The sequence below is a fragment of the Lepisosteus oculatus genome, chromosome 13 (assembly GCF_040954835.1).
Source record: "Lepisosteus oculatus isolate fLepOcu1 chromosome 13, fLepOcu1.hap2, whole genome shotgun sequence".
Taxonomy (NCBI): domain Eukaryota; kingdom Metazoa; phylum Chordata; class Actinopteri; order Semionotiformes; family Lepisosteidae; genus Lepisosteus; species Lepisosteus oculatus.
In genome coordinates this window covers 16,129,485-16,157,379 of record NC_090708.1, presented here as the reverse complement: position 1 = coordinate 16,157,379, position 27,895 = coordinate 16,129,485, and the positions used below count along the sequence as shown (strand labels likewise).

Sequence of the window (27,895 nt, the reverse complement as noted above, 5' to 3'; positions counted from 1 at the left end):
GAGCATCCAATTAATATTGACGCATTCCCCAGAAAACCCCTTGTAACCATTTGTGCTTGCCTGGAGACTTTCCAAAATATTCCTTGGATTCACTAGTACTGTGGAACATTCTTATATTTTGTGTAACAAGATCTTTGATTTGTTTGGGACAGTGTAGAACAGGTGAGGACAGTTTATGCGATAAGTCATTATTAGTTGTTGTGTTTGTGCAAAAGTTATTCTTTTAAATATATACTGTATGGCAAACAGGGTGAATTTATAAACACAGCATCTGATTTTTGTGATTCACACATGGTATTGACTACAATCAATTGCCTGAAAACTGCTGACAAGAGTCACAACATATCACAGGTTGTTCGAATTGTATTTACAAGGTGTAGTCCAGATGTATTTATTGGACAAGTCAGATAATTAGAAAGACATGTTAAGCAACCACCAGTTTATATCAGGAGAGCCCCAATCCCATAAACATTGATACCACAGCTGTCTAATGATGAGCATTATCAAGAGCCGAGTGTGCTTTAAATCACTTCAGATGTCACACAGACACCATTAGTGTACTTCCAAAGGTGTTACAATGTCAACAATGACGGGCAAACCTGGCATATCTCTTAAATGGCAATGTGAAACAGAGATTATGGGCTCTGGACTTCAAATCCCGAGTGCAGATACTGTTGATGCACATTACACCAAGGACCTTTATCCAGATTGCTCCAACAAACCTAGCTGCATAAACTAGTAATTGTAACAGCTAGCGATTATCGACCTAAAAGGAAAAAGAAAACACAGGGTTAACATATTCAGCCCTGTTATAGTTTGGTTTGTGTTAGTCCAAAGTGCCTGACCACCCAAGCCTTGAACAGGACAATGTCCACCACAACCCACAATGTCCGGCAGCTTTTGCAACAGCAAAGGATTTTGCTCCTTCCAACGGTACACGGTAGAGTAATTCACCAAGCTTAGTGTGGAGCGGTGGCTCTGTGGCTAAGGATCTGCACCTGTGGCTGGAAGGTTGCCGGTTTAAACCCCACAGCTGGCAGAGGAATCCTACTCTGTTAGGCCCCTGAGCAAGGCCTTAACCCCAGCTGCTCCAGGGGCACTGTACAATGGCAGACCCTGTGCTCTTACAGGGAGGGACAGACAGGGACTCTCTCCCTGTCTGTGTCTCATGGAGAGCAAGCTGGGGTATGTGAAAAGATAATTCCTAATGCAAGAAATTGTAAAGGGTTAATAAAGTGATGTTAGTTTAAAAAAAAAACACCACTCCCGATCACACACACAGATTAAGATGGACTGCCGCTGCCGCTCTGACAACATCACTAATATTTATTTTTTGTGGGTTTTTATGTATAATTTTGTTTTCTGAGCTCATACTGTATATCCATCCATCTCCTAACCGCTTTATCCAATTAGAGTAGCAGAAGCTTAAGTTTTAAATAGCACTATTGTAAGAAAAAATTACAGTAGCAACGTTTTTGCGAACTCACAAAATCTTCACATCCAGTGTAAATCTTAACAAAAAAAAAGCTCAGCGAGGACATTCTGTCATTCTGTGTAATTCTGTTCTGATTCACCAGTGTCTTAAAATAGTCTTCCCAATTCCATTTCTACACATTTTGGAAATGTATTTGGTCGTGAATATATGCAAAACAAAAAGTAAAAATGTTAAACCCCAAAAAGTAAAAAAGGATGAGATTTGTAGTAATATAGTATCAACATGTCTTTCAGCTGCACCCCATCTTCCTCACATCCAGATATTCTAAAATGTGCATATCTGAAACCAGTCTTAAGCTGCGTTATAATTTATAATGCCCTGTGATTTATTATAACTGTCTCTCTCCATTACCCTCCCTCTATGCTTCCATGCTGTGATCAGAATATACATTTCCTCCTCATTGTCTGTAATTTTCTGACGTGAGTCATCGAATGGAGGAGAGGCACGAGATCAAGATGGAGCAGCACTTCTTAGCAAAGAGAAGTGGGGGATCTCACTATCGCACTACACCTGTCCGTACCATACTCTGCTAATGCCAAAGATTCTAGCGTTCCATCAGCAGTAAACCAAATGCAGCATTAAAAATCCTAGAGTCTTTTATCGTAACACAATAAAAGGATAATGGAGAAAGACGCCTCTTTGATAACTGCGACCCATCAGTTAAGATGAATAATTTGCATTATTGTTACAAGGGTGGCTGTAGTCAGCATTGCTACCTTGCAGCACTGGGGCCCGGGGTTAAATTCTAGACGTGGGGTTCTGTTTGTGTGGAGTTAGTATGTTCTGCCTGTGTTCAATAAACAAGAAGCTCATATCCATTACAAACCACATTAGTTGATTAGGACAGTGCATATCATCCTGTAGTTTAAACAAAGGCTCAGTCTAGGTTATTTTTAAATGTATTATTCTACATTTATTTTAAATTTATTATACAAGGACTACTGCAATATATTGTAATATTGTGCTTTTTAAAGAGCTAAACAATCTACATATCTTAAGTGATTCATATTCGTGCTCCAAATGGGTCTCACAGGAGTTTAACGTCTAACTGTAAACATCTCCATCTAGTGGCCACTCCTAACACAAAACCCAGACGTTTTTTTATTACATTGGAAGTACAACCACGTTTTTGTTTGCATGAATTAAATGCGTCACACAGCTACGAGTGAATTCAAGGACTATATTTCATCGTGTTCATAAGCACTCCAGTGCTAACCAGCGGTTTTTTGTTAGATCGAAAAATACTGAGGACCTACCTCGCCTTTTATGTTTTACTCTACGGTACTAAATTCTTCGTGAAAGTATTGTAACGCTTACTGCCGACAGGAACTGTGTAAGAGCCGGCTTTCCAGAGCGGTGACGTCGCCGCCCTTCCCTGTGATAGCAGGACTACAGCTACTGCGCTGTAGAGAGATCTCTCTTTGGCTCACCGGGCTGGGTCCCTGTTGAGTGACGCGGGAGTCCCGGCTTCGAGCACCCGACGGTGGGCCGACCTAATGCGACAAGGGCGCCCGCCTGAACCCACGTTGTGTTACAGTATAAAGCATGAGCAAATATTTCCTTCTCTAGAATACAGGTGCATTATTCAGCCTTTTAACACTGGAGTATGTTCCTCAATGGTGCTGTAAAAACTTCAGAACAACGCCCAAATGGCTGAAGATTCACTGAACATAATGCACTAATCCCCGAGGCAGCAAATAGTTCCACACCACTGAGAAGGTGCTGCCAATAGAGATAGAGAGGTCTCCAGCACCGTCTCAAATACCTACTCATCTTCTGTAATCCCTAGGCAAGCCAAATCTGTGGAGTGGAGCTTCACAGGACAGAACTGAAAAACGAATTTCTAGGGGAGATGAAACTAAACCAGGAGCTGCACCTGGTTTAGTTTCATTACATGACATGATTGTACGGACATGACAACCAGCTTAACGAGTGGCAAGAAATTCCGTCGACGCAGAGCGTTGCAGCCGCATTTTCCAAATAAGCGATATCTACATATAGATCTACTTATAATTGTGAATGTATATATTGAAAAATGTATTGCTACAAACTACAACTAGTAATAATAACGCCACCATTCCTTACACTTATATAGCCCCTTTCTGGACTCTCCAGCTCTTTAGAGGTAATGGGTTCTCCACTCCATCACCACCTGGATAATGCGATGGCAGCCATAGTGCACCAGTATACTCACCACACAACAGCTATCAGTGAGGAGGAGAATGATGAAGCCAATTCCTAGATGAGGATTATTATGAGGCCATGATTGGTAAAGAACAATGGGACCTTGGTTTTATATTTTATCCAGCCAGCGCCTTTCTATAGGTTAGAGTCAATGCCCTCCGGTTTCTCTTCATCTTGCAGAAGTCTTTTGCCTTTTTGTACTCTACTGGGGCATTAGGATCCACACAGACCGCAGAGTGAGTGCCCCCTACTGATTTCACTTACACCTCTGCCAGCAGCTTTCTAAGGTGGTCTATCATCCAGGTACGAGCCAGGCTCATACCTGCTTAATATCAGTGGGTTGTCAGTTGTCAGTTGCAGGGTGATGTACTGCAGGTGCTGGCTATAATTAGCCAGTTAGTCATAATGACTAATGAATATACATATAGAGGAAACAAGTATAGAAACAGGAAAAAATCGGAAAATCATATATTAAAAATGAATGGTTTTTATGAAGGAATGAAATGTTACCTGATACAGTATTATATTTACAGGCTACAATGTCATTTGTTTCCAGGCAACCCTTCATAAGGTGCCACACCACCACAAGGCCTGCATAAGAAGACTCGGATGTCATTGTAGGGTTTTATACAGTGTATGCCCCTTGGTTCATGTGCAAATTTCACATGGGAACAGCATAAAAATAACTTTACCTGATGAAGAATAGCCCCATGGACAGATCACAGCCCAGCTTTAGGTCTTCTGAGGGCTGTATTTAACAGAGGGGATCTTGAAACAGATACTATTTCTAGTGCTGGAGATCCTCATACCTGCTGGTATTCATAAAAGCTGAGCTCTTTACTTCAGTGGGTGAATTAGACGATAACTGCTTAAAACCTTTGCAAGCTTCTTTTCCTCAAACCTGGGAAATTTTAAGTTATTAAAAATATAGTAGTTAAAGGCAACATCCTACACGTTCAGGAAATGAAAACAATGAAGCGTTTAAATTATTAGGTTTACAGCGTGTTAAAAGATTTATTATAGTGCTTAAATGGAACAAAAAGCAGTTGGTGTAGGGGTCCCCAGAGCTAGGAAGGAGGGAAGGGGAACCCCAGTTTCTCAACCTCAGTACTGGGGGACCCCTGTATCAACTGGCTCTTGTTCCAACCTGGCCTTGAAACACCACACCAGTGCTAACTTCTGCAAGCATCTATTAAGTGTTTGCCTTTTCTCTGCTCACAGTCCATGCTTTCAAATAAGGACCTAGTTGGGGAAAAAAACAGCTCTTTCTAAACTTTTGCTGAAAGAAAAAAAGACCAAATCTCAACAGGTCAGATGTGTATAAATCTCTGTAATGGCGGCACTGTAAATGTTTATAGCCTTTGAAGTGATCCGGTACTTTCGGATAGGTTGCCTGGCAACCAGTATCACTGGAGCATGTCCATTTCATAGTGTATACATTTGAAATGCACTTTTTCGTGCTCTTTTTTTAGGTGGATCCCCACAAAAGACACGCAGTTCAAACATACTGCCTCAGAGCCATAGTAGGTCTTTTTCAGTTGATGGCAGAACAAGCATCAAGGGGATAAACAGGATTCGTACAGGCTTTTAATTCCCCAGTTGTGAGCTACTGGCTTAGGTTCAGGGAATCGCGATGATTAAGGTTAAAAACCTCTTGGCAGGACAGTGCTAGCCTTCTGAAACTCATCTACACAAAATAAAGAGCCAAGGTCGACTAGAATAACACTTACATGGATTTCACTTGTAGTAGGGTAATCAGGCTGAATGAACAGACACTGTTACAGATTTGGTGGTGGTGATGTCTCCCCTCTTCTGTACCTTGGTGTAAAACCGCTGTACAATACAGCTGACGGGTTTTAAACAACTGATGCATCGCAATGCAAAAAAACGTAAGCTTGAATGACAAAACACTACAAAAAAATTGTATTGTTGAATTTTGCACGTCTAGTCTTCAGGGCTATACATTTCTCATTGTAGAATTAAATAGACACCAAGTGCATTTCTTTGACAGACTTGGGAAATTTTACCCATAGCGTACAATTGGAATATTTCAAAGGTCACATTCTGAGCGCACACTACATTTAAGAGTATGATTTTTCACAACCCATGCAGCACATATTCCAATTTACTACCTTGTTTTTGTTGCTTTGGACCTATTTGCATAATCAACATACTAGATACCGAATAAATAAACCCACTTCACGTGTTAAAGTGTTGGTGTTGTATATCAAAAAACATTACCCAGCCACACACAATGGTTCTATATAGACTAAACAACATCACAGTGTAAGTGTTCTCTGATCATCTGAACATAAAACCCAATCATCATACAGCACTAAATGAGACATTTATTTTACAAGTAAAAAAAAACAGCTTTAGGAATGCGATTGCAAGGTTGCCTGCAGAGTTTGTGATGAAAAGAACAATTCTGACTTTTCCTACAGATGAACTGGATGCGTAGTGGTTACACAACTATTTGTCCCAGCACAAACAGGGCCAAAAAACCTTAATCCAAAAGATGTTTTTTTAAAAAAGGTCACCTCAGTTTTGTTTAGTTTTAACTGGCCTCTGTCCACTTTAATCAACACGAAGACCTGTTCATTTTTGTTTCCATAAAATAAAAGCAATATTTTAAATTCAACCTGCCCCTTGTTTCCCCAATACTAGAAATTTAAAGGTTATCACACTTTGTCACTTTAATATATCATTTATAATCCCATTCCACGAACAATGTGTTTTTCCATTTTTGAATGGACTAAACATTCAATTCAACTCAATTTGTCTATACCCTAATTATTTGAAACCTAGCAAGTTGGGACAGCCAGTGTCTATTGTGACATTTTTTAAGCAATCCACAATTTTACTGACCTTGCACACTTTAGTTTTATGCTTATAATAATTAGTTGTTGACAGACAAAAGTCTTATCACCATGGAGGAACAATGTAAAATCTGCAACGACTTCATTCATTGTGCTTCAATTCATTAATAATGCAACCGAGAGAGAAGTAGAACACTGATCCAAATCATTATTCAACAGTAAGATATTTCATATTTCAGTTTGAAGTTATTAAGATAACAATTCCATAAGAAATATGAAACCCATTCACTTAATTCTAAAATGTAAAGCACATCTTAAATTAGTTCTTGAAGCATCATTATTACAAGTTCAACGGATTCCCTCCATAGCCATATTTTTGCTTCTTCATGGATGGTAGTTGAGGTGAAGTGGTCAGGATTCTAGCAGATGCTTGCAATCAATGCAAGTCGAGAAAAACAATCTGAGCAATGACTTGATTTAATTCAAATGCAATGACAAAAAAGTTGAAACATTATGTGAAGGAAAAATAAGGGTGGCACAGAGAACAAAACACTCATTTTATGAAATGGTATATGACTGCAGGTCAGATAAGGTTACATGGATTCCTCTCACTGCAAATATAAAATCTTAGGCTTATGCACCAAATGTTCATATTTTATGAAAAGCAACCATTTCTACCTTGAAACTTCTAACAAATTTGTTTTTCTTCCCGGAAGTCATGCTGTTTTACTTGCTCAGCTTTACCACCTGAGGTTTTGAGGTTTCGTGTAATTTACAAGGATTAGGTTAAGTATGAATTCCACAGTGTTTTAGTTACTATGACCATAAGTAAAATAAAATAGGGAAAAATATGAACAAAGATGTGAGTCAAACAGTTAACTTTATTTATGTTCAGGTAAAAACATGAACCTGATGCAGTAAATTATTGCAGATCTTAGAAACCAGCACATGAAAAGCTGGACAAAGGATGGCTTACACTTGCCTTATCCAAGTCCACACACTGCTGGTGTGCTCAGCTGTTTGTTCCAAGCCAGCAGTGCTGAAAATAAAAAAAAAACTACAGCAAGAAAAAAATAGAAAATTTAAAAAAGAAAATAAAGCAGGTATCTCACCACAAACTGGGTGTGAATCTGCATTTAAACTTTATTCTGTAAATTAACTTGAAATGCTATCTGGCCATTAAATGATAAAAACGATACACCAGCTCAATTTGCCCAGCTACAAAATATGATTGGAGCTCTCTCAGCATTTATTGAGCCAAGTTTATTTCTTGCCAGAAATAATCAAGTACACAGCAACTAGTGTGTCTTTCAGGGATTCAGCAGAATGTACCTACACTAAGAAACTATTAAGCGAAAACACTACCTAATCAAAGCACTGTTTTGAGTTCATAACGGAGGTGAAACGCTTTGCAAATGTAGGCTATTACACCATTTGCTGGGGAAAACCCTACAAAATGATTTCTACCCGCATTCAGCACACTGTAACTTTCTTTTCACAAGATTTAGAAACACACAAAAAAGCAGAACCAAAATACAACACACAAACTGGTGGCATATTATACAAACAGAATGCAAAATGGACAAACTAATCAGGGAGAAATGAGAATACATGGAGCTTGATCTATCAAATGTGAAGTATGAGCAACTTTGTAAATTTGTCTGTACAAAGTAATCTTTGGAGCAAAAATAAATCTAGATGCTATATGGAAACACACACCCCAGTATGCACAGTGACATTTATTGTTCCACCATTCTGAAAAAAAAATCCCTTTTTAAATATCACAAGGCAATGCAAGTTTAAAATGTCACCCATTTTTAACATTATTTTTCAACTAAAGGTATTAGTCTTCGTGAATTCTGTGGGACGTGTAATGTCTTTCAGTTTGTGGGAGAGAAGGGGCAGCAAATATATATATCAATTCTTTAATGTTTGCAAGCTGCTTTCTACAACAAGAAGGCTGTACACATTGCCTCGATGTAGGTGATTTTAAAAAAATGATTTCTCTTTTGCTGTAAAAGGCATTTAAATGTGATCAAGAGATCAAGAGAGATGGAATGACTGCTGCCCTTCTCTGGCAGCTATCAACAGTTTTTCACGCATTATCTCAATACTGGAGTAGTCAGGTAGCTTGAGATAGTTGACACAGGTCATTACAGAGGGCAGAAAATCGTCCGGATTCTCTGTAGATTCAAACGTCTTGCGCACAATCGTCAGCGGAGGATTCAAGCTCCTGAAGCCTTCAAACGGGGGGAAAAAAAGTTCAAATGCATTTAAAGCAAAACAAATTGAAAGTGAAATCAAGTGTAATTAAGCAAAATTTTCTTCTATGCCAAAACAAAGCTTACCTCCCACTGGCAGTCTTGGGCTACCGGTAACAAACTGCAGAAACAGTCTTTGCTGTTCTGCATCGAAACTACTGAGGACTTCAAACAAGAACTTCACAGCACGACTGGTGGCAGAGAAAGAGACATTACATAATTCTCAGGAGTGCAGCATGTGCGACACATGGTCTTTATGGACTTCTTAAACAATCATTTCAGAAAAGCAGTCAATCTACAAAGAATTTTATAGCAGCGATTTCAACAATACATACAAACTATGTAAAAACATCAAGTATCTTGAAGAGCTTAAAAGATCTTTTACTGATAAAATCTCCTACCTGTCATGTGTATATCCATGATCTGGTCTACAGCACTCCATTAAAGTTTTTACATCCCAAGTCTCAGATTTGCTACCACAAAGCAACTGATCCAGCTATAATTGAAATGAAGTAATAAAATGCGTTGATATTTTCATTTTGAACAAAAAGCTTTATTCAGAAAAAATACTTTTTAAAGAACCAATGAGAAAATGTTTTAATTGACTGTTGAGTATATGTGTAAATGTCTGCAGACAGCAAGGAGGTCTCATGGTTAACTTTGCTGCCTCACTTGGACTCTTGTGTTCCACTCTAGCCTGTGCCTCCATCTTTGTGGAATATGCATGAGTTTCCACTGGGTGTTTTGGTTTTCTCCCACAGTAAAATAAAGGCTGTGTAAGTTAACTGGAGTCTCTAAATTGGCTGCTATATGTGTGCCTTAGTGTATGTGCTCCTGCCCAGCATTGGACTAGTGTATTGTCGAGGGCGACTACCTACCCCAAAGCAGTCTATCCAGTAGATTACCTTCCATAAAGTAAGCTACTGGACAGATCAGATCTATGTTAACAGTACCAAATCTGATTGATTGATCAAGTGTTTTATTTAAAATATTTGTTTAAATGTGTTTTAGAGTGAACTTATGTTTTTTCCATTAACTTTGCAGATGTTGACTGAATAGCATTTAAAGTTCAATGATGAACTCAAATTTAAGAAGCTTTAGTTTCTTAAAGGTTTGTTGTTCACAACAGTTGTGAACCAGTTTCGGAAAGAATGCAATTGAGAGAAGGCCAATCTCACAGTCCTGCCGATTAAGTCTTCTGTACAATTCAAAGCATTCATATACTGCATTTAATACGAAAATAGAATACAGCCATTTCTGCTAGAATACATGTTTCTATAATGTGAATTGGCTATAACGTGATAAGATTATTAGGGAACATCTCTTCCACTTTTAAAGGTGTTACATAAAATGAAGTTCATTACCATAATTATTTTTTTCACTTTTTCTGTGTAATCATATCTTCTCGTGACGAATGATAAACAATTTGTATTTACAAATGTATTCTATGTTCTTTGTGGTAAGTTAAAAAATTACGGTAGTGTGTACTGTTAAAGTTTCTCACAAAAGTTCTCACTCTTCGCCACTGCAAAATGTCTCAATGCTTATTGATGTAAGAAATTATGCATATTATCTATTTTTTCCAGTTTCTGTTTAAAATATATCAAAAACAAAAAATAATAGAATACAAACTAATAATATGACAAATTACTATAAAACAAATACTTTCATTATTGTGAATCCAAACTCTCTACCTCCTGACCCCTTAATTCCCATTGAACCAATGGTTTTTATAACAATTTTCTAGAATGTGGTGTTTTCATGGGAAAAATTACTGCATTAAAACAGAAATGCCTGTACTTTCCTCTTAATCCCAGGAGGTACAAACTCATTTACTGGATATCCTAGTGTCTGCTGTCCAGACTCTGAGCTGCTTAATGGGTAAATAAACCTTTAATGAAGCAAATTTTCTGAGTAATTGTAAAAAACAATCAAGAAAAATCCTACTTGCCTGAAAAAACAATTGTGTTAACGGACTAATCCAATAGGAACAAAACCTCTGCTTTATAGGGACAACATAATTTAAATTCAAAATGCTTTAGCAATAAAACAATGCTTCCTAACTCACTTAATTGGGAACTGGACATTTCTCAGACTTAAAGAAAACATAAATTAGGTTTTCAGTTTACCTCTTCAGGATAAAAATACTGCAGGTGATGCAGAGGGAAGACTGACTCAAATCCTTCCCTGAATGACTCAAACTGTCTGGAAACTCCTTCATTCAAAGTCCAGTAAACCACCAACTGAGGAAAAAGAACAGACATTAAAATTATGCCTCTGACAAATATTGATAAAAATCAACTTCATTTTCTTGAAGTGGGACTTAATTTTCACGCTGGTGTCCAAAACGCAGAAAATAAATTACTGTTCTAAGGTAAAATAATTGTTCTATGATTGCTACTCCTCTTAAGTATTTTGCAGTTTCTGATGGTTTAGGTTCTCGCTAGGTTCTTTGTACAACATTACCACCAATTACAATTATACAGTTTTATAATTATAATGGAACCAAGTATTATAATCACATTAATCAGAATATTTAAACTCTGGAGATTCAAGAAGAAAACACATTTTTGATCCAATCTCTGAACCTGTTTAACTTGTAGTAACCAAAATGAAAATATAAAGCAAATACGCATATGTACTAATGATGATGGACTTTCCATAGTCAAGCCCATTAAACTTATATGGTAGCACAAGTTAGAAATACAAAATTGTTACACTTCTCCAACAAGGCAGGCTAGATATGAGTAGTGGTGACATGAGAGTACATATAAAAAATAACCCACAGTTCAAAACCTACACAGATTGAAAAAAAAGAATGCTAAAGATATAAAACTAGATGAGAGTTATACAGACGTAAGTATAAACAGTTTACATGTAGGAAAGGTTATGTATTGAGATTATGCGAAATTTCATGACGATTGACCAATCTTTAAGAAAAAACAACAAAAGGATGATTAATTCATCCCTAAAATAATGAAGTCCAAGACTGCGAAGATACTGACTTGATGGATTAATTACAAAATTAAGAAAAACCTCAGAAGACAGACAGACCTCAATAGTGTGTGTAACAGGGCCCAACTTTCAAAGATATTAATGGAAGCAGTATCAACATTTTGGAGAAGGGGAAATATAGCAACAACTTGTAAAATTCAAAAGGGGATAAAACCAAAACAAAACTATAAATATGGCTGCTGTTACTGGCACAGTTATGGAAATGATTGTGTAGTAGTATGTAAAATATATGCATCTTTAAGTAATTCCATTTATTTGTTGAAATACACTTCTGTTATTTCAGTAAGAGTTGAAGTTCTTTCCAGATCACACTAACTGCATGGCAATGACAAATTTGTAGCAGGTGAGGAAAGCAATCCTTCACTGAAAGCCATAATCTCCATTTAGAATCCCTGAACTCCCACACAGCACAATAACCTCCCATATCTTTTTTGTATCTTTTATATATATATAATGAATCAGAATCAAGGTGTTTCTGTCCAGTAAGTTACCAAGGTTTAAAAATCCTATAACTGAAAGCAAACTGCTAGACAGTATGCTATCTAATGTAAAGCACACTTCATTTTTCTGTAATCAAACTCTTCAAGTGCTGGTTACACAAACTAGGGGGAAACTCATATCAGAATTTAAGGCATCAGGGCAACAGTTGCTGGCAATAATGCTTTTGCACATTCACTTGTATCTCAACATCAAAAATGTGAACTTCTAATTTTTAATGTTTGTGGTAGAATTCGGGACCTAGTCATCACTACTGTAAAGCACTATTACTTGGGTGAAACAGTTTTCTCTAATTCCACAAAAAAAGGGTTATAATGCTGTCACCAATGTGAGTATTTCTGGATACTTACTCTCAGATATTCCTCCAGATTGTGGATGTTGACTGGAATATCCTTGCCTCCTTTCTTTAACTCAACATTGGGAAAACCAGGCAGAGTGAAATCAAGTCCCAGGTCTTCCACTGAGCAGCCATTCATTGTCAGGCTTTCCAGCGCCTGCTGCAGGGTCTCCCTCGTCTACACAAGAGGTAGTTAGAAATGCCTGAATGCTAATCAAACTAAACAAGCTTTACAAAATGAAATAAAAGGATGTTTAAATTAGGAACTTCAAATTATTCATGGATTTAATATATGGATTCCACTTCTAAAAGGAAAGGAATGGTAGATTTGCAGCAACAGTAATGAAAGGATGCCACCTGGTGTTTCAATGGAGAAGTGTCAAGAGAAAATGGAATGTAGAAAAACTACCGTGCTTTTCCAAACAACCACACAAATTTCATGCCTTATAAAAGCCATATAACACAAAAAAGGAGACATGTCAATTCCAACTGGGAAAGGTGCCCTTACATGTGACCTATCCTGCTCCAGTTTCTTTTTCTGTCTGATGATATCCTCAAGGTGATGGATCGATTTAGCTACGCCAGGATCAATGTTTACGAGGTCATGGGAGGTAATAGAGGATTCATGACGCAGCATCCACTTGTAAAAAGGCAGTCCCAGAGGAAGGTCCAACTTAAAGAGAAAAACGGAAGTTGCACCATAAACTACTTTCAAAGCAATCTGAACACAACAGGCAGCATATAGACACTGTAGCACTTAATGTAACACAGCTTACAAAAATAAATTCCAAGAAAAATACCTAACACAAAAAACTCAGAAGCACATATCAGATAGAGTGCACATACTGCAATGACAAAGACTACTGGATATTTGATACAGAATTTTATGAAATGTTAATTTACCAATCTGAAGTCCATTATGGCTTTTGCCATCAGTTTTCCCAGAAACCGGAATTTCATCTTGACCTTGGCTATGTGTGCTGGTTTGGTCGTCCTTCCGAAAGGAACAGCAAACAGACCCCGAGAGCTAAAGATATACTTGGTCCCCTCTTGGTTTCCTGTTGGGCACAGATATATATGGGTAAGTGTGGATCAAATTAATTCACCTACTGACAAGTCTATATAAAGTAACTCATGACAATTTTACTTAGGCATGTCAAAACCTTTGAGTATAAGATTATAAGTATTCAGAAAAAAGGATACAATATTTCACAGCAAAACTTGAAGTCCAAAATGATCAAAAAGAAAGCTTGCGAAAGAGCTTTTCTATATATCACCCTGTAGATAGAGGTTATATATTCACAGGGAATGTCTTCTAGATGCTCTTGATAACACTACATCTATATGGATGCATTACTGATATCACTGATGTATTAAAGAATGTATTGTGAGGCCAGTAATACTGCAGTAGCATACCTTTTGGGTTTGATAAGGTGACTTCTTCTCCTCTCCACAAACCAAGATCAGCTCTTTGCAGTTCCTGAGATACAAGTGCATAAAACTCTAATGTTGGGCCCAGGCCAGTTCCAACCTAGAAAACCAAACCAATTTTGTTAGCACTTCTGCTGATTTGGACATAACCATCCTCATGGATCTCATGGATAATTTGAAAGATAGGTCACAAGTACAGTACTAAAAAATTAATTATCAGGGCTATAAAAATATATAGCTATTTACACACCTCCCTTTGCCTAAGGTGTTACCATATGACATTTTCAGAACAGCTTCTATGGTGCCCTAAGTACAGTGACCTGGAATGCTCATTTCAGCTATTCTAGAAAGACTAAAGAGGAAAAAATGTATGTAGGTACTGTGCTTCAATGGCTGTATGAATAGGTGGTACACTGCTAGATTTTTCTGAAAACCTTTATTGGGTGTTGAAGGGTGGCAGTCTTGGTAAGCAATGTAAAAAACCTGAATGTTTTTGGAATACATCTCTATTTTAAACTAGATAACTAGTTTATGGTTCAATACATAAAAGTTTTTTGTATGAAAACACATAAATCCACAAACATACTTCATTTTCATACTGAATTTCCAGCATCGCTCTGGAGCTGCCAAGATCCTGCATTACTGATTCAGCTTGTTTCAGTAATTCCTCGCGGTTTATAGTGCGCTGTGGGACAAAAAAAACATCAGAAAACAGGCTTAAAATTTTAATAAAACAGGATTTAACCCACCGGAACAAGGTCACATGCAAAGTACACCTAGTAAAAGCACACCTATCAATTGCGATCAATATTAAGTGTTTGCCCAAATAAACATCTAACCTTTTTTCTATCCAGTCTTGGTGCAACTCTGCTGTCTTGGGAATCAGACTGATTAATTTCTGGATTTGTGTCCAATAATCTCTGCATGGCTCGGTCCCTATCAAAAGCTGTCACGTAGAATAGCATTTGTCTGGTGTCAAATGGGAAGAAGAAAGGGCTGAAAGAAAAACAAAATCATTAGAAGCCATTAAGGAAGCACTTTTGATACAGTCATCACAATCACTCACTGTCCATCTGATTGGATAATTTAGCAATAGTTTAATTTTGCTGTATAATTTCAGTAATATCATTCATACTACGCTACACAAAGACCAAAAATATCTTAATGAGGTCCTAAACTCAAAAACAGCACAAATGAAAGAAAAAAAGAATTATGACCATTATGATTATATCAACAATTTTACAAACGCAGTGTTTGAGACAGCTTTTCATGCATACCAGGTTTTTCCAAGCTCTGTCAGCCAAGAGGGTATATTCCCTGTCATTATAACCAAGGGATCCTGAAGCTGCCGATTTGCTTTTGCTGTGAGCTTGCTGTTGATAAACTCACTGGTGGGAATAATCTCTTTGCATACAGCATTCTGCAAATAAAGCACAGACCACAACTGAATCAGCACTGCATATAAACTAGCTTTCTGAGTACAATAGACCTAGGATCTTTTTTTTCTTTTTATCCATAACATTTATAGAACTTTACAGCAAACAATTGTTACGCACATCATACAGGTAAAACCAGTATCTGCTTATTGAATGGAGAACTCTTAACAGGAGGATCACATCAAGTGAAGGGTCATCAAAAGTTATGGATTCAGGAGGTTCGGAAATGAGGTAAACTTCTAACGGGTTTGTAACTGAAGGACAAACACCATCTGGAAAACAAAAAGACAGCCCATCTTATGTTCAAGCATTGAAAGAGGAGGTCAACCAGACGTGACTCATTCACTACGGCAGCTCTTACCATGCCACAGTTCATCGTGTTTTTTTGCATTGCGAGGTGAAGTTTTTGTTGGGGCAGTTTGTGCACGGCCTCTCTTTCCACCAACTACGTCCTTATTGCCATCTTCATCTTCTCTCACAGGTTTATACCTGACAGAGAAACAATTCATATGTCACAGGCTTTACAAACCCACCTGATTTAGATCCTGCTGTATACATTACATATGAGGTTCATGCACAGAAATAATCAAGATGATAGTAACATGAGAATTTACAAGGAATTAACCAGTTTAAGGATGCTATCATATATATATATATGGACATATGTGGACGTATGGATGTTATTATGCTAAGTGACCTGAGCATCACCTCCACATATCTTGCGTTTTTCGTTTTCACATGAACCTCAATATTTTAATACAAGTCCCAGAAAAATACCATATTGTGTGAGTCTTTGTCCAAATTCCTGCTCTTCCTAAGGGGTTGCTCTCATCATCTGTGGACTCCCGCTCCTCTTCAGCCTGTATACTGAACTGTCTGACAGCCTGGTATACAGTCATGTTGTATGGCAGTAAGTGGTCTCCAATGTAAAACTGGAGTCTGTGCCTCACATTTCCAGAATTCAGAAACTGTGCAGCCTGTAAAAGCAAGAGAAAAAAAACAGGCATCACATTGTAACAAGCGAGTCATTTAAACCCCTCAGAAGAAAGCAAAGAACTGTAACATACCAGTGACTCATCAATTTCATCATCTGAACCATCATCATCACTGTCTTCATCTTCCTCTCGAATTCGTCCGTAGCCTTAACAGATAACAGTATTTTTAAAGACACCATGACACAAACAACAAAATAAAATCTGAACTCATGTTTTGAAGAGATCAAAATAGCTCAAACCTCTAACAACAAGGTATCGTTCAATAGCTTGTACCAAAGCCAATGGATCAATCTTCACTGGACCTCCCTTCCACTGCTTCACATTGGTACAGTCTGGATGTCTCTGCAGCTGACATTTCAGCTGATGGGTGTTAAAGAACTTCAGAGCCTGAGATCCTCTGTTTAAAAAAAACATTAAAGAAATTAAATTAACTCGTGTTTAAAGGGATAAAACAACAGTAAAACTTCAGAGGGCTTTAAAAACGCATGTGGAGATCATGTGCAAAATAAAGTCTTTTGCTTCTAATGTTTGGACCAGTGAGAAGTGGCACAGCACTTGGGGTAAGCCTTTGGACTTTGGGGTTTAAGATGCCTGTGCAGATACTGTACCCCTGAGCCCTGTGAGGGTTTTTTTATCCTAGTTACTCAAGTCAAGTCCAACCAGCAGTACAAGTAGGGATCAGCCTTGTTGTATGGGGGGGGGGGGGGTCATCCCATCCATGGGTGGAGTCACATGCTCTCTAGTTCACTTAACACTACAGATATGAGGGTGAGCTTGAAAAGAGAGACTTTACTCTATTGGACCAGTACAACCATCAAGTAGTAGCTGTAACAGACAATTATACTAAAACCTACTCAAAATAAGAAAATAAATAACTGTTTAATCAATTATTATGTATTATGTAGAAATATTCTTAACACAGATATTTAGAGGTATCCACTTTATTAGTAAACCAGTAAACAGAGGAACTTAAAAATGTGTGCATATATATTACTACAAATGCATTTATAGCATATTTATTTGCCATTATTATAATACATACCTGCTCCCAGTTCCATTGCCACTGGGGAAGTCATGTACTTTAACTGGAAACTGTTCCATTTGACTTAAACAATTGTTCATTTTGTGCACAAGAGCCAAAAGAGGTCCATTTTCTGTGGGATCTGTTCGTCCGGGAGACTCTGTGCCAGGAACCTGAAAACATGTTTATCTTAAGCTTATTTTTAACATAACTGTTTGCTATTTAGCTGCAATGTTGGCTGCAGCTATGTTAAAACAATTAAAAAAAACTATATATTTTGAAACATTAACATTGTCTGGACTCAGCTGTTGTAGGAAGTAGCTTCATCCTCAATAGTATTCATTCTCCAAGTACAACTGCCCTCCTCTGAAAGGAAGATAACTGACACAGAAAAAGCATGCTGATTGCTAAGTTCAAAGAGAAAGACAAAATATCAAGTGGGTAAAAAATAGATTTGAATAAGTATATCAAAGAAGACCTCTTGAAAAGCCATGGACAACTGCCTGGTCCAGTAAGAAACTGAACAATGTAAGCTACAGCATAGCCTTGCAAACTTTACCAAAACCAGGCAAAGTTAATTACCATGAACCTATGAACACGACACCCTTAAATGTTTTCACTCATACGAGAGTTACTATGCTTTGCATACACATTACAAGGTCAAGCTCTTCTCAACAACACAATACAAATTCAGTAGAGCACTCATGTAAATCTGGATTAAAAGATTCTGAAGTTTTTTTAATTGAACTAGCATTCTCAACTAATCAAATCACCTACAAGGGGAAAAATAAAGCTGCAATTTTAAACAATTGGAAGGGCTCTTTGTATGCATTAAAAAAAACATTTACATTTATTTCTAGCATTAAAGACCTGCCAACCATACCTGGATGCAATCCTTAAGCCTTTTCAAATATATTCAGATTTATTGGTATTGGAATGAACTTGTAAACACTGTACTGACTTACCGGACAGCCAAAAAAAACATGTAGAAATCTCTTTAACCGAACATCTCGACTGACAGCATCTTTGTCATTGTTAGAGGTTAAGTAAAGCAGCAGCTGTTTCACAAATCCACTGTGCTGGATTTCAAAGGAGGACACATCAGACTCTGAGACTATACTCCGGATTTCTACAAGGCACTCGATCCCACCATCCACCTAGGATAATAATGATCTTATTTAGTTCATGTCAGGACACAGAAAATATAAAGTAAATCCCAGCAGCAGTTTTTAAGGATATATTTATACATGTATGAGACTAGAAAAATATACCTGCAGGTTGAGCTGTTCAGTAGCAGTGCAAAGCCTCTGTAGTACATTCAATGCAGGATTGCTTGCATCCACATTCTCAGAGTTGAAATAGCGCTCGACAAATTTACTGGCCTGTTCCTTTATCCAAGCCTTGATCTTATCCCTGGATAACAGCAAGGGGTTTTATATTAAAACAGAGATGAAAGTAAAATAATATTAAATTCATAATCTATTATTTCCTCATATTATAGCACCAAATTCAAAAGCGGTCTCCTACAATGCGGAATTTGTTCTACACTCATGACATCTTCATATATGGCAGACTTCCTCAATTCTGAAAATTACTGAAGCTACTCTTCTCTCTACAGTCACTTCTACCTGACTAGTGCCTCTAGTTTGTAGGTTCATTATCAGAAAATTAAAAGCACAGCTTGCTTGGAAATAAAAAGCAATGAAAATCCACGTTTTCACATATCTCAGTCAGATACACCTGCTTTATAAATGTTATTGCATATATTTGCAAACATGCTTATAATTTTTAACTTGTGTTTATAGCAGCCATTATAATCCATGACATTTTAAACTAGAATGTCATCCCTTTTTACATTTGAGTCTAACAACTAATTTAAAAAGTCACCTCCACTTATTTTGCAGTATAAATCAAGTATTTAAAAACTTCAGGTGTACCACAGAATCAAAATAAGCAGACTATAGTACATCCTGCACTGTTACAATAAGTCTTTTGCAAATAAAACTTCTTTACACAAATCTCAATGCAAGGAAAATATTTGGGGGAGAGCTGACTGCATAAAAATACTTTTGAATGTCACCCATTCTTGTACCTGTTATTAGAAATGGAGTCCTTAGGAGGAGCCCGGGCAAGCCCACTGACACCAGCTGTGCGTGCCGGCTCAGAGTTGGTGCTGTTAGTTTGAGTACTTAATTTACCCCATGTTTTCGGGTTTAAGCTTGCCAAGAAAGACGATTTGGGGGACTGTGTAGTAGTAGGACTTTTAGCTGTAAAGACAATAATAATGACAAAATGCGATTTTTTTTTAATTCAAAAGAAATACTATATCAGTCTAAAAAGCTGTCTAGGACTGTACACCAGTTAATTATGCCAAATTAACAGTATGTCAAGGAAACATTAAAATAGTTACAAGACAGCACAAAAAAGTACATGAAATTAGCTTTAAAATTTAAATGATGTACAATGTACACGTGTTAAAGCTACTGAAAAATTAAAACATAGTTTAGTAAAATTCTTGTTTTGGTTTCAAAGCCTTTTCTTGAATAGTGAGATAAACTTAGATAAGCATTTGAAAGTCTTACATTTAATTACCCCATGTTAATAGATTTACCTTGATTGTCAACTTTGTCATCATCCCTTGGTGGTGAATACTTGGGCCTTCTTGGCCCTCGCTTTGGTAGACGTTTTCTCTTCAAAACATCACTTAATCGGCTACAACAAAAAAAGGGAATTTCATTTCTGGACACTTAAGAAAATGTTTAATACAAAGCACAATGCCCTTATGTAAAACCAAATGCCAAACACTAGTTTAACAACTTTCAGTGTATTATTAGAACAAAATCTTCTGACATTTTTTTCAGTATATCTATAGATTGCTCACCCCTGAGGACTCAGGTCCAGAGAATCATCCATGCTGTGCTGGAAGCTCGGAGAGCCCAGGTCAGGAGCCACATTGGTGGCAGCAGTAGTCGCTGCTGTGCTAATTGTCGTCGTACAAAGACTTCCAGAACCACTCGTACAAGCCTTCGGAGGACTAGTGAGGAAAGTCTCCGACTCTGCCAGATTCTTTACTTGGTGCATTACACCTTGTAAACAAAAAAAAACCACATCCGAGTCAGAAGAAAAAGCCACATTTCTCACCATGATTTAACATAGTAAGTTTACAGTGTTAAATTAACATTAACAGTGTTTCAGCCAATTAAACCTACTGCTGTAGATTAAGAAATAAACTAAAAGGTTAAGATTCAGAAGTTGTTACAATTAATATCGGCTTCCTAGAATTCGTGCTGTAGACAGGTCTACTGAAGCAGGGTAAAATACCTCAACTAGAATTTGAGCTAGCATCACATCTTAATTAAAATATGAATTCTGTCCCACACTACAGACAAACGTGTGCAATACTTGGAAGAACATACTTCAAACACATTTGCTAGATACACCTGTATTTTTTTTATTACCTTCTCTTCTAAAGTAAACACTGAAAATATCGGGCAACTTTTGCATTAAAATTTCTGCCATTTGAAGGGCTCCAACAACTATCTTCAGATCTTGACTTGACAGCATGGAAGCAATGTGACTGAAATACAGAAGAAAAAAAAAGTTAATATGTATACACAGTGATAAATGGCTAAACATGGCCATGTCCTCATTCCTATTTATATATGGAATTCACTTTTTGACACATGCAAGTGTCACCTCTGACATTTGAGAAGAGATATACAGTGGTTCTTCCCTTCACTATAGTTCATTTTCGAATGGATTTTTTTATGGTGTAATGTGGTGAAATGATTTCTAATGAACTAAACAAAAATACTTATTCTAAACCTTTTAAAGTTTGCTGCTCAAACTAGAACATTAGATACACACCTAGATACAGCATGGTTTTTTAGCACATCTTTTAGGAGTTCTGCATCTGCAAAATAAATAATCCTAAGAATTGCTCTAAGGCACTTGTGTCTGACCGCAGGCCCAGCTGAGGAGCTGTACACTTCATAAAGGACACCAAACAAAGTCTTTATAAAGCATTTTGCCAGTTCGGGGTCTTCTTTCATCAGCTGTGCCCTAGCATCTTCCTTCTTCACTTCCAAATGTCCACCTTAGGAGGAAAAACCAAAACAAAAATTAAAGGTGGTGTCACCATCCGAAAATCCAGCATGAAAAGAAGATTTCCACTACCTGATTAAATATGGCATGTAATATTTATGAGAGTGTAATGCACTTAATTTTTTTTAAAATAATGAAGCGCTCAATCAAATCCCAATAAATTTGCTACAGCACAACAACCTACCCCTCTCGGGTGACGGGTAACAAGAGGTAGTTCCTTCATTGGATTTATAATACTAAAACCTGGAGATGTCAAATCCCAAGAATACTTTCAATAAAGATAAAAAGAATGTGCTCTATTACAAACCAGACAATACAAGCATATTTGGTGAATATCCACAGCATATCATGGCAAGAAAAAGCTTTGAAACTTAAATATGAAAATTATTTTCAGCATTGCACCTCTGCTGGGATTAAACCATCACCGCTTTACTAACCTTGCCAGCAATAAGACCATATGAACAGCTGATAAACGACATTCTTACTTAATTTATTTATTAGGTACTGATCAATGTAACAGTATTACATTTGTTGAAACTTACTAGTGTTGGGGTTGGCTAAAGGGTTAGGTTTTCTCTGAATGGCTCGCGCCGTTCCTGTATCCTCATTGATCTGCTGCATAGAATTAAAATCAATAGTATAAACACGTCCGAGTGTGGACAAGCTAATTTCGTCTTCACCATTCTGATGAGCTGTCTGCGAGCAGAAAGATAAGAGAAAGGGTCAATTCATCTATGAAATACAAGCACCGAGAATCTAGCTGGGAAACTTTAGTAAGAACTCTTTAGAATCACAGAAGATTTACTCAAATAAATGTCTTTCATGGCAACTCTAACTCAATATGAACCCTTTAAATATGTTAGTATGCATACCTGCATACTACATCACAAAACATTTCTCCAATCGGAAAAGTAATAAAAACCCTGATTCCGTGTCATTAATTTTTTTCATTTAAATATTTTACTTTTGCATTACTTGTAATTAAAAACCATTGCTGATCTAAAGAATATGGCAATGCAGAACCTGGGGCTCCATTTTGTGCTTAAGAGGTTTTGATACTCAGACTTTGCTGAAACTCCAGTATTGTATTATAACGTACATCCTGGGACAGTGAATGTCTATAAAGCAATGTATAAACAGTAGGGTATGTGTGCCGACTCAAAAACAATTTAGAAATAAAAACCTACTAAGGCCATACCTAATGTATGTGAAACATATACAAAGATAGTGTTCTAAAACAGAACCTTCATCTTGTATATAAGTAATTGCATTTGCCATCTCAATACTGCTAAGTACCTGAAAGTCACCCAACAAGACCAGAAGAGAAGGTTTGCTAAATTAAGCCTGTGCCTATGAATTTAAAGAATAACCAGCAAATCCTGCCTTACACATGATGAAAAGTGTTAAAGGGATGGCTTGCAATCGAGATTCGGTAAACGTACCATCAATTACAAGCACAAAAACAAAAGGTGTGATTGCCTAGATTCGTGAAGTGTCCCCATTTCTTTAATAATATTTTCTCTAACCAACTAATTCTCATCTAAGCTAGCACAGACCTCTAAGATAGGTATTCTAAAATCAACTGCATACACAGTAAATGCAAACCAGCCTTTTGTTTATTCAATATAAAATGTACCTCTATTATCCGACTGTCAATTCTGTTATAAGGATGCCACAAGCCTCTGTCATCTCTCCACTGCCAGATAGCACCGTCTGTGTTTTGAGTGTTTCCTTTTTTCAGCATTGTGTCTACTGCAAAGATGCCCTCTCTGGGAAGGCATGGCATGAGCTCACTGAAATAAGAGACTGAAGTTAGTACTGGCAGCACAAGTCCTAATACATAGAACTTATATTTTATATTATTCACATTTCTTTTAAAGTAATAATGTTACTCTTACAGATAGCTCTGCCAGCACAGTCACATTTAACCAATAGTGTATTAAAATATGATGACGCACAATAAACATACAAAATAATTATTACATTTTCCGTGAATAGGTTTAATTCTCATTGTGTGCTAAAATGTGAAATGTTAAGCAGCTAAACAATGTTATTCTCAGTATATATGTGACTTGAAGATAACATTACAGATCTTAAAATATGCCGCAGCTTAATTTTTTACTCTACTGGGTAATTTACCAAATAAGAGACGTCAGCTCGTAAAGTTCCTGGGGACTCCTTGGAACCAGGTCAATCTGCTCCTGACAACTGCCATTTGAAGCACCACAGAGGAGAAAGCGCAGAGTTTCTGCTATATCTGGAAGTAAATCAACACTTTTAACATTCTTGCATTGTAATGTTTATTATAAACTAAGAACAGCATATAAATAATACCTCTAAAGAGCAGAAAGTAATGACATTTAACAGCGATGGCACGATAATCCAATGCTACCATTCACTCACAAAAGCACTTACTCTGTTTCATGAGCTGCACAGCCAGGCTGGGGCAATTGGAACACATCAAGGAGAACATCCGTACCACCATAATGAACATTCCTGAGCTCAAGATAGGAGGAGTCACAACCAAGAGCTGCTGGATATTAGTAAGCAGATCCTTAGATGCTACCTGTTGCAACAGGTTCTGTTAAATGAGAAATTATAATCTCAGGCACAAAATTTAATTTACCGAAGGTGGCATACACTAACAGTTAACATCTTAATCAGAATTTCAAAAACCAATACAAATCCAACTTACCTCTTCGTGCTGAAAGTTGTCTACAAGCCGGGCAAAACAGAGACAAGTGCTTTCAACTGATTTTTTATCCTGTAAAACAAAGTTATTCACATAAGGTAATGAAACTTTCTGCTCTGCATCTTTTAATGTAATTATGGTCATAATGAAGACTAGTTTGAAAAACTGATAATAAGCAATCCACACACCAGAAAAAAAAGCTAAAAAAGAGCTAAAGCTAATCTGAGTAAATATATCTTTCCTATTATTGTAGTGCTCAGAAATTTACAATGCTGACCATGAAGATATTGGATATGAATATCCATATATGTCCTTGACTTGTACAGTGGACCAAAAGTAACCTAAATTGTGCAATAGGCCCCAAGATTTTTCCTACCTGATGGGTTAGCCTTTGTGTTAGTAAGGGCAGTGAATCCGAAACAAAGTGAAACTCATCAGGAGTGATACTCTGGCAGCAATTGGCAGCAATAGCCAGAGCATTTCGTTGTGCATTAATGCTGAAGAACTCAAGGTAAAGCAAACAGTCTGCCAACCCTCCCTACAATAAAGAAAAAAGGAAGATAATGTACATGAACATGCTTTATTAATACAAACAGACTTAAGATTTGGTTAAGTTCACCATAGCATCTTATATTTTTTGGTTTTAACAGATTTATAATAATTAAGACGAAGTTATATTTTAAGGTTACTACAGTTAGTCTAAAGCACTATCAATAGTTATTTCCAGAATAACTACTAAACAGATCTGCTTTTAGTGTTCACTTGTCTTCTCTTTCTTTATATTTATTGATATTTGATATAGTTCATGAGAAAGTTTACTATGACAAGACAATATACAACACAAAAAATCAAGTAACTTCTTAATTGAGGACTAGAGAGAGAGACCAGAGTCTGACACTTCTTTAAAGGCAGGAACTAGCACAAATCCCAAATCTCTGCTCAAAGCTTCACTTTATACCTTTTATAGTATACACTGAACTCTACACTGGCAGGAGGATGAATTAAACACCTAAACTAGCCTTTCTGCCGATTGCCTCTGAAGGTTTGCGGTCACCTATTTAAAGTTTATTATGCACTTCTGTGCTATAAGGATTGAAAACTTTGGTCCTGTCCACTTAAAACCATTTTTATGTACTGCTTTCTTTAAGACATCGCTCCTCAAGACAAAAACATTGTTTTGCTACCAAATTTAAATTTAAAACGTTTATATTTAAAGTGATGTTATGGCAGTCGTGATTACTAACAAATTCTGAACACCTCTGAACAAAAGATGACCTCCCAAACAACTACATCTGGAAGCTTGACACAATGCAACTTGGAAAGCCCGTCACATTTGGACCACTGGTGCACAAATTTCTGTGTGGACACTGGAAACTTCTTGTTTTGATGCCGCAGGGCTCTACACATACATAGTGAAATACTTTAGCACATCATATTTTGTGTGAAGAACAGTATAGATTGCCCAGCTCAGAATCAATTCTTTAAATATACTTACAGCTTGCAGAATGGCCTTGCTATGTCTACGTGACAACATTTCCAGAGCTGTTAGGGCCTGCTCAGCTACATCAATAAACTGTATGACTTGGAGCTGAGGAGAGACAACAAACACTGGTATGTTAAACAAGCATTACCTAAATCTAGTCGTGGAGACCCACAGAGTTCTAGTTTCTTCTTTGCCCAAGTCCTCAACAGTAACTTTGTAAAATAAGAAAACTAAACTATGGATTACGACTAAGGCCAGCTCAAACTTAATAAAGGATTTTGAATTAAATGTATGTGAAGAATGTTACCAGGACTGGTAGTGGAAAAGACTTACCACAAAAACTACTTAAAGCTTAAATAATTCAAGGAAATAAAGATTAATAAGTGCAGAACATAGTATCAGATGGAACTGAAAAACACTTATAAACTGATCAAGGGTCAAACTGATCCAGACATTGTAGGAGTTGGACCCAAGAGCAATATTCATACAGCTCAATTAGCTGAATACCAAACATATTAATCACAAATTTTACTTTTTTAACCTTTTCCAGGAAGACTGGAATAGCATCAACCACCACAGCTGATGATCTGGGCAGCGCTTCCATCATGTAAGTCAAAGCTCTGGATGCATGGTTCATCTGCAAAGAACAAAGCACAGCATTTCTTAATTTTATTTTACATGATATGTATTGAAGCTTTTTTAGCTTTCTCTTAAAATGTATTTAAAGCTACACATTCAAAAGATGTTATGGAAGAAAACTTACAATGTCAAAATTATGCTCCATTTGCAACAAGGTTATCTGTGAAAAAACAACATCGTAAATCATCGTAATCAAAATCGTAAAAACATTGTAAATCATTTAAAAAAAGAGAACAAAAGGCAAAACAGCACTAAATACACATACTTTCCTCAGACTATTACTAGCAAGTGTTATGTTCTTCATTTCAAACTCCCTAGTTTACATTTTTTTTTAATTAAAAACTATCATTCTTAGTTTGCACTTCTTTTGTTTTCTCTGCATAGCATTATTTACCAAAATGGTACATTTTCTTACCAATGCTGGCACAACACTCTTCACTGGAAATCCACCCAACGTTTCCTCATTGCCCATCACCAGTAGCTGGCACATCTCAATGACTGCCTGGAGCTGCTGAGACTCATCACCTGTAGCCTGCAGGCCCTGAAGGAGCTGCTGAGCCTTGGAACCTGCAAGACAGTTAAGTTACCTGCTATTTAGACACATACTAAACTTAGCAGCTCTAATGACATATGCTAGCATGATGCAGAACTTATTATCTTACCTCTATACTACAAACAGCATGCTGTTTCATTGTTTAAAATGGGGCTCAAGTAAAAACTGTACAGATAGTATAGGGAGGCAACTGCATAATTAAAACAGATAGATTTTTTCTAGCCCAATAAGGTTGACAGTTCTGACAGTACACGTCCTGATCATTGTGGGTTTTCATCATCAATGTCTTAGTAGTTCAGAGAAGAAGACAGTACTTACTCGCCCCACTTCCTATCGTTCTGTGGAATAGCTGGGACATCCGAGGACCCAGAGGACCAAACAGATGAGGAGGAAGACCCCGTGCCTCAAGGAGAGCTGGGGAAAATATTACGTAAATTCAAGAAGGTATAGGTTGAACAAATTGACACCACCGACAATCATGAAGAAATCCACTTTCAAAAAATTAGGAAATACCTTGGTTGATTTATATGGTTTTAAAATATTAAAACACAAGTTATATGCTAATAAATTAGAAATTAGGTTACTGTTTCTACCTTGTAGTCTGCCCATTTCTGAGTCATCCGATTCGCTCTCTCCAGATGTTGTCATTCCCACAGCCCCAGCCACAGAGCTAGAAGCTGAAAGTTAAGAAGAAAGGTTTTGTGATTGTAGAATGTGACAAGCCACTTGTCCAGCCACAGCGTATGAGATTTATTTATGGGTCTCCAGAAGCACAGGCCGAGTCTCAGCTATTTCTGTTGGACTGACATAAGCTAAAATCAGTCATAATACACAGCACATCCATAACTATCTCAGCAAATTACAAAAACTGGGATGACTTGTAGTACAATATAAAGAAGAGTGACTGGACCATAATTAAAGAATCCAGTCTA

At 37.1% G+C, this 27,895-nt stretch overlaps 1 protein-coding gene across 7 annotated transcripts in view; it reads right to left on the bottom strand.

The window, feature by feature from the left end:
* Nucleotides 1-7,361: 7,361 nt before the first annotated feature.
* Nucleotides 7,362-27,895, bottom strand: part of trip12 (thyroid hormone receptor interactor 12) — a 40,358-nt gene continuing 19,824 nt past the window's right edge. For 2 of the 7 annotated variants that reach the window (XM_015361194.2, XM_015361198.2), the window contains 36 exons: nt 27,557-27,640; nt 27,282-27,377; nt 26,826-26,977; nt 26,535-26,570; nt 26,304-26,408; nt 25,784-25,876; nt 24,665-24,826; nt 24,292-24,360; nt 24,012-24,177; nt 23,736-23,853; nt 23,233-23,389; nt 22,139-22,292; nt 21,360-21,588; nt 20,951-21,069; nt 20,374-20,578; nt 20,104-20,204; nt 19,585-19,759; nt 18,764-18,905; nt 18,458-18,649; nt 17,514-17,665; nt 16,711-16,868; nt 16,544-16,617; nt 16,254-16,453; nt 15,838-15,965; nt 15,597-15,748; nt 15,318-15,460; nt 14,880-15,036; nt 14,627-14,725; nt 14,026-14,140; nt 13,513-13,667; nt 13,118-13,282; nt 12,623-12,787; nt 10,889-11,002; nt 9,161-9,255; nt 8,847-8,950; nt 7,362-8,738 (listed from right to left, as the gene is read on the bottom strand). In XM_015361194.2, the coding sequence (XP_015216680.1) occupies nt 8,542-8,738; nt 8,847-8,950; nt 9,161-9,255; nt 10,889-11,002; nt 12,623-12,787; nt 13,118-13,282; nt 13,513-13,667; nt 14,026-14,140; nt 14,627-14,725; nt 14,880-15,036; nt 15,318-15,460; nt 15,597-15,748; nt 15,838-15,965; nt 16,254-16,453; nt 16,544-16,617; nt 16,711-16,868; nt 17,514-17,665; nt 18,458-18,649; nt 18,764-18,905; nt 19,585-19,759; nt 20,104-20,204; nt 20,374-20,578; nt 20,951-21,069; nt 21,360-21,588; nt 22,139-22,292; nt 23,233-23,389; nt 23,736-23,853; nt 24,012-24,177; nt 24,292-24,360; nt 24,665-24,826; nt 25,784-25,876; nt 26,304-26,408; nt 26,535-26,570; nt 26,826-26,977; nt 27,282-27,377; nt 27,557-27,640 (4,928 nt within the window). In that variant the 3' untranslated portion in view covers nt 7,362-8,541. The remainder of the gene's footprint in view (nt 8,739-8,846; nt 8,951-9,160; nt 9,256-10,888; nt 11,003-12,622; nt 12,788-13,117; nt 13,283-13,512; nt 13,668-14,025; nt 14,141-14,626; nt 14,726-14,879; nt 15,037-15,317; nt 15,461-15,596; nt 15,749-15,837; nt 15,966-16,253; nt 16,454-16,543; nt 16,618-16,710; nt 16,869-17,513; nt 17,666-18,457; nt 18,650-18,763; nt 18,906-19,584; nt 19,760-20,103; nt 20,205-20,373; nt 20,579-20,950; nt 21,070-21,359; nt 21,589-22,138; nt 22,293-23,232; nt 23,390-23,735; nt 23,854-24,011; nt 24,178-24,291; nt 24,361-24,664; nt 24,827-25,783; nt 25,877-26,303; nt 26,409-26,534; nt 26,571-26,825; nt 26,978-27,281; nt 27,378-27,556; nt 27,641-27,895) is intronic. The other 5 variants (XM_015361195.2, XM_015361199.2, XM_015361197.2 and 2 more) reach the window with 3 other exon arrangements.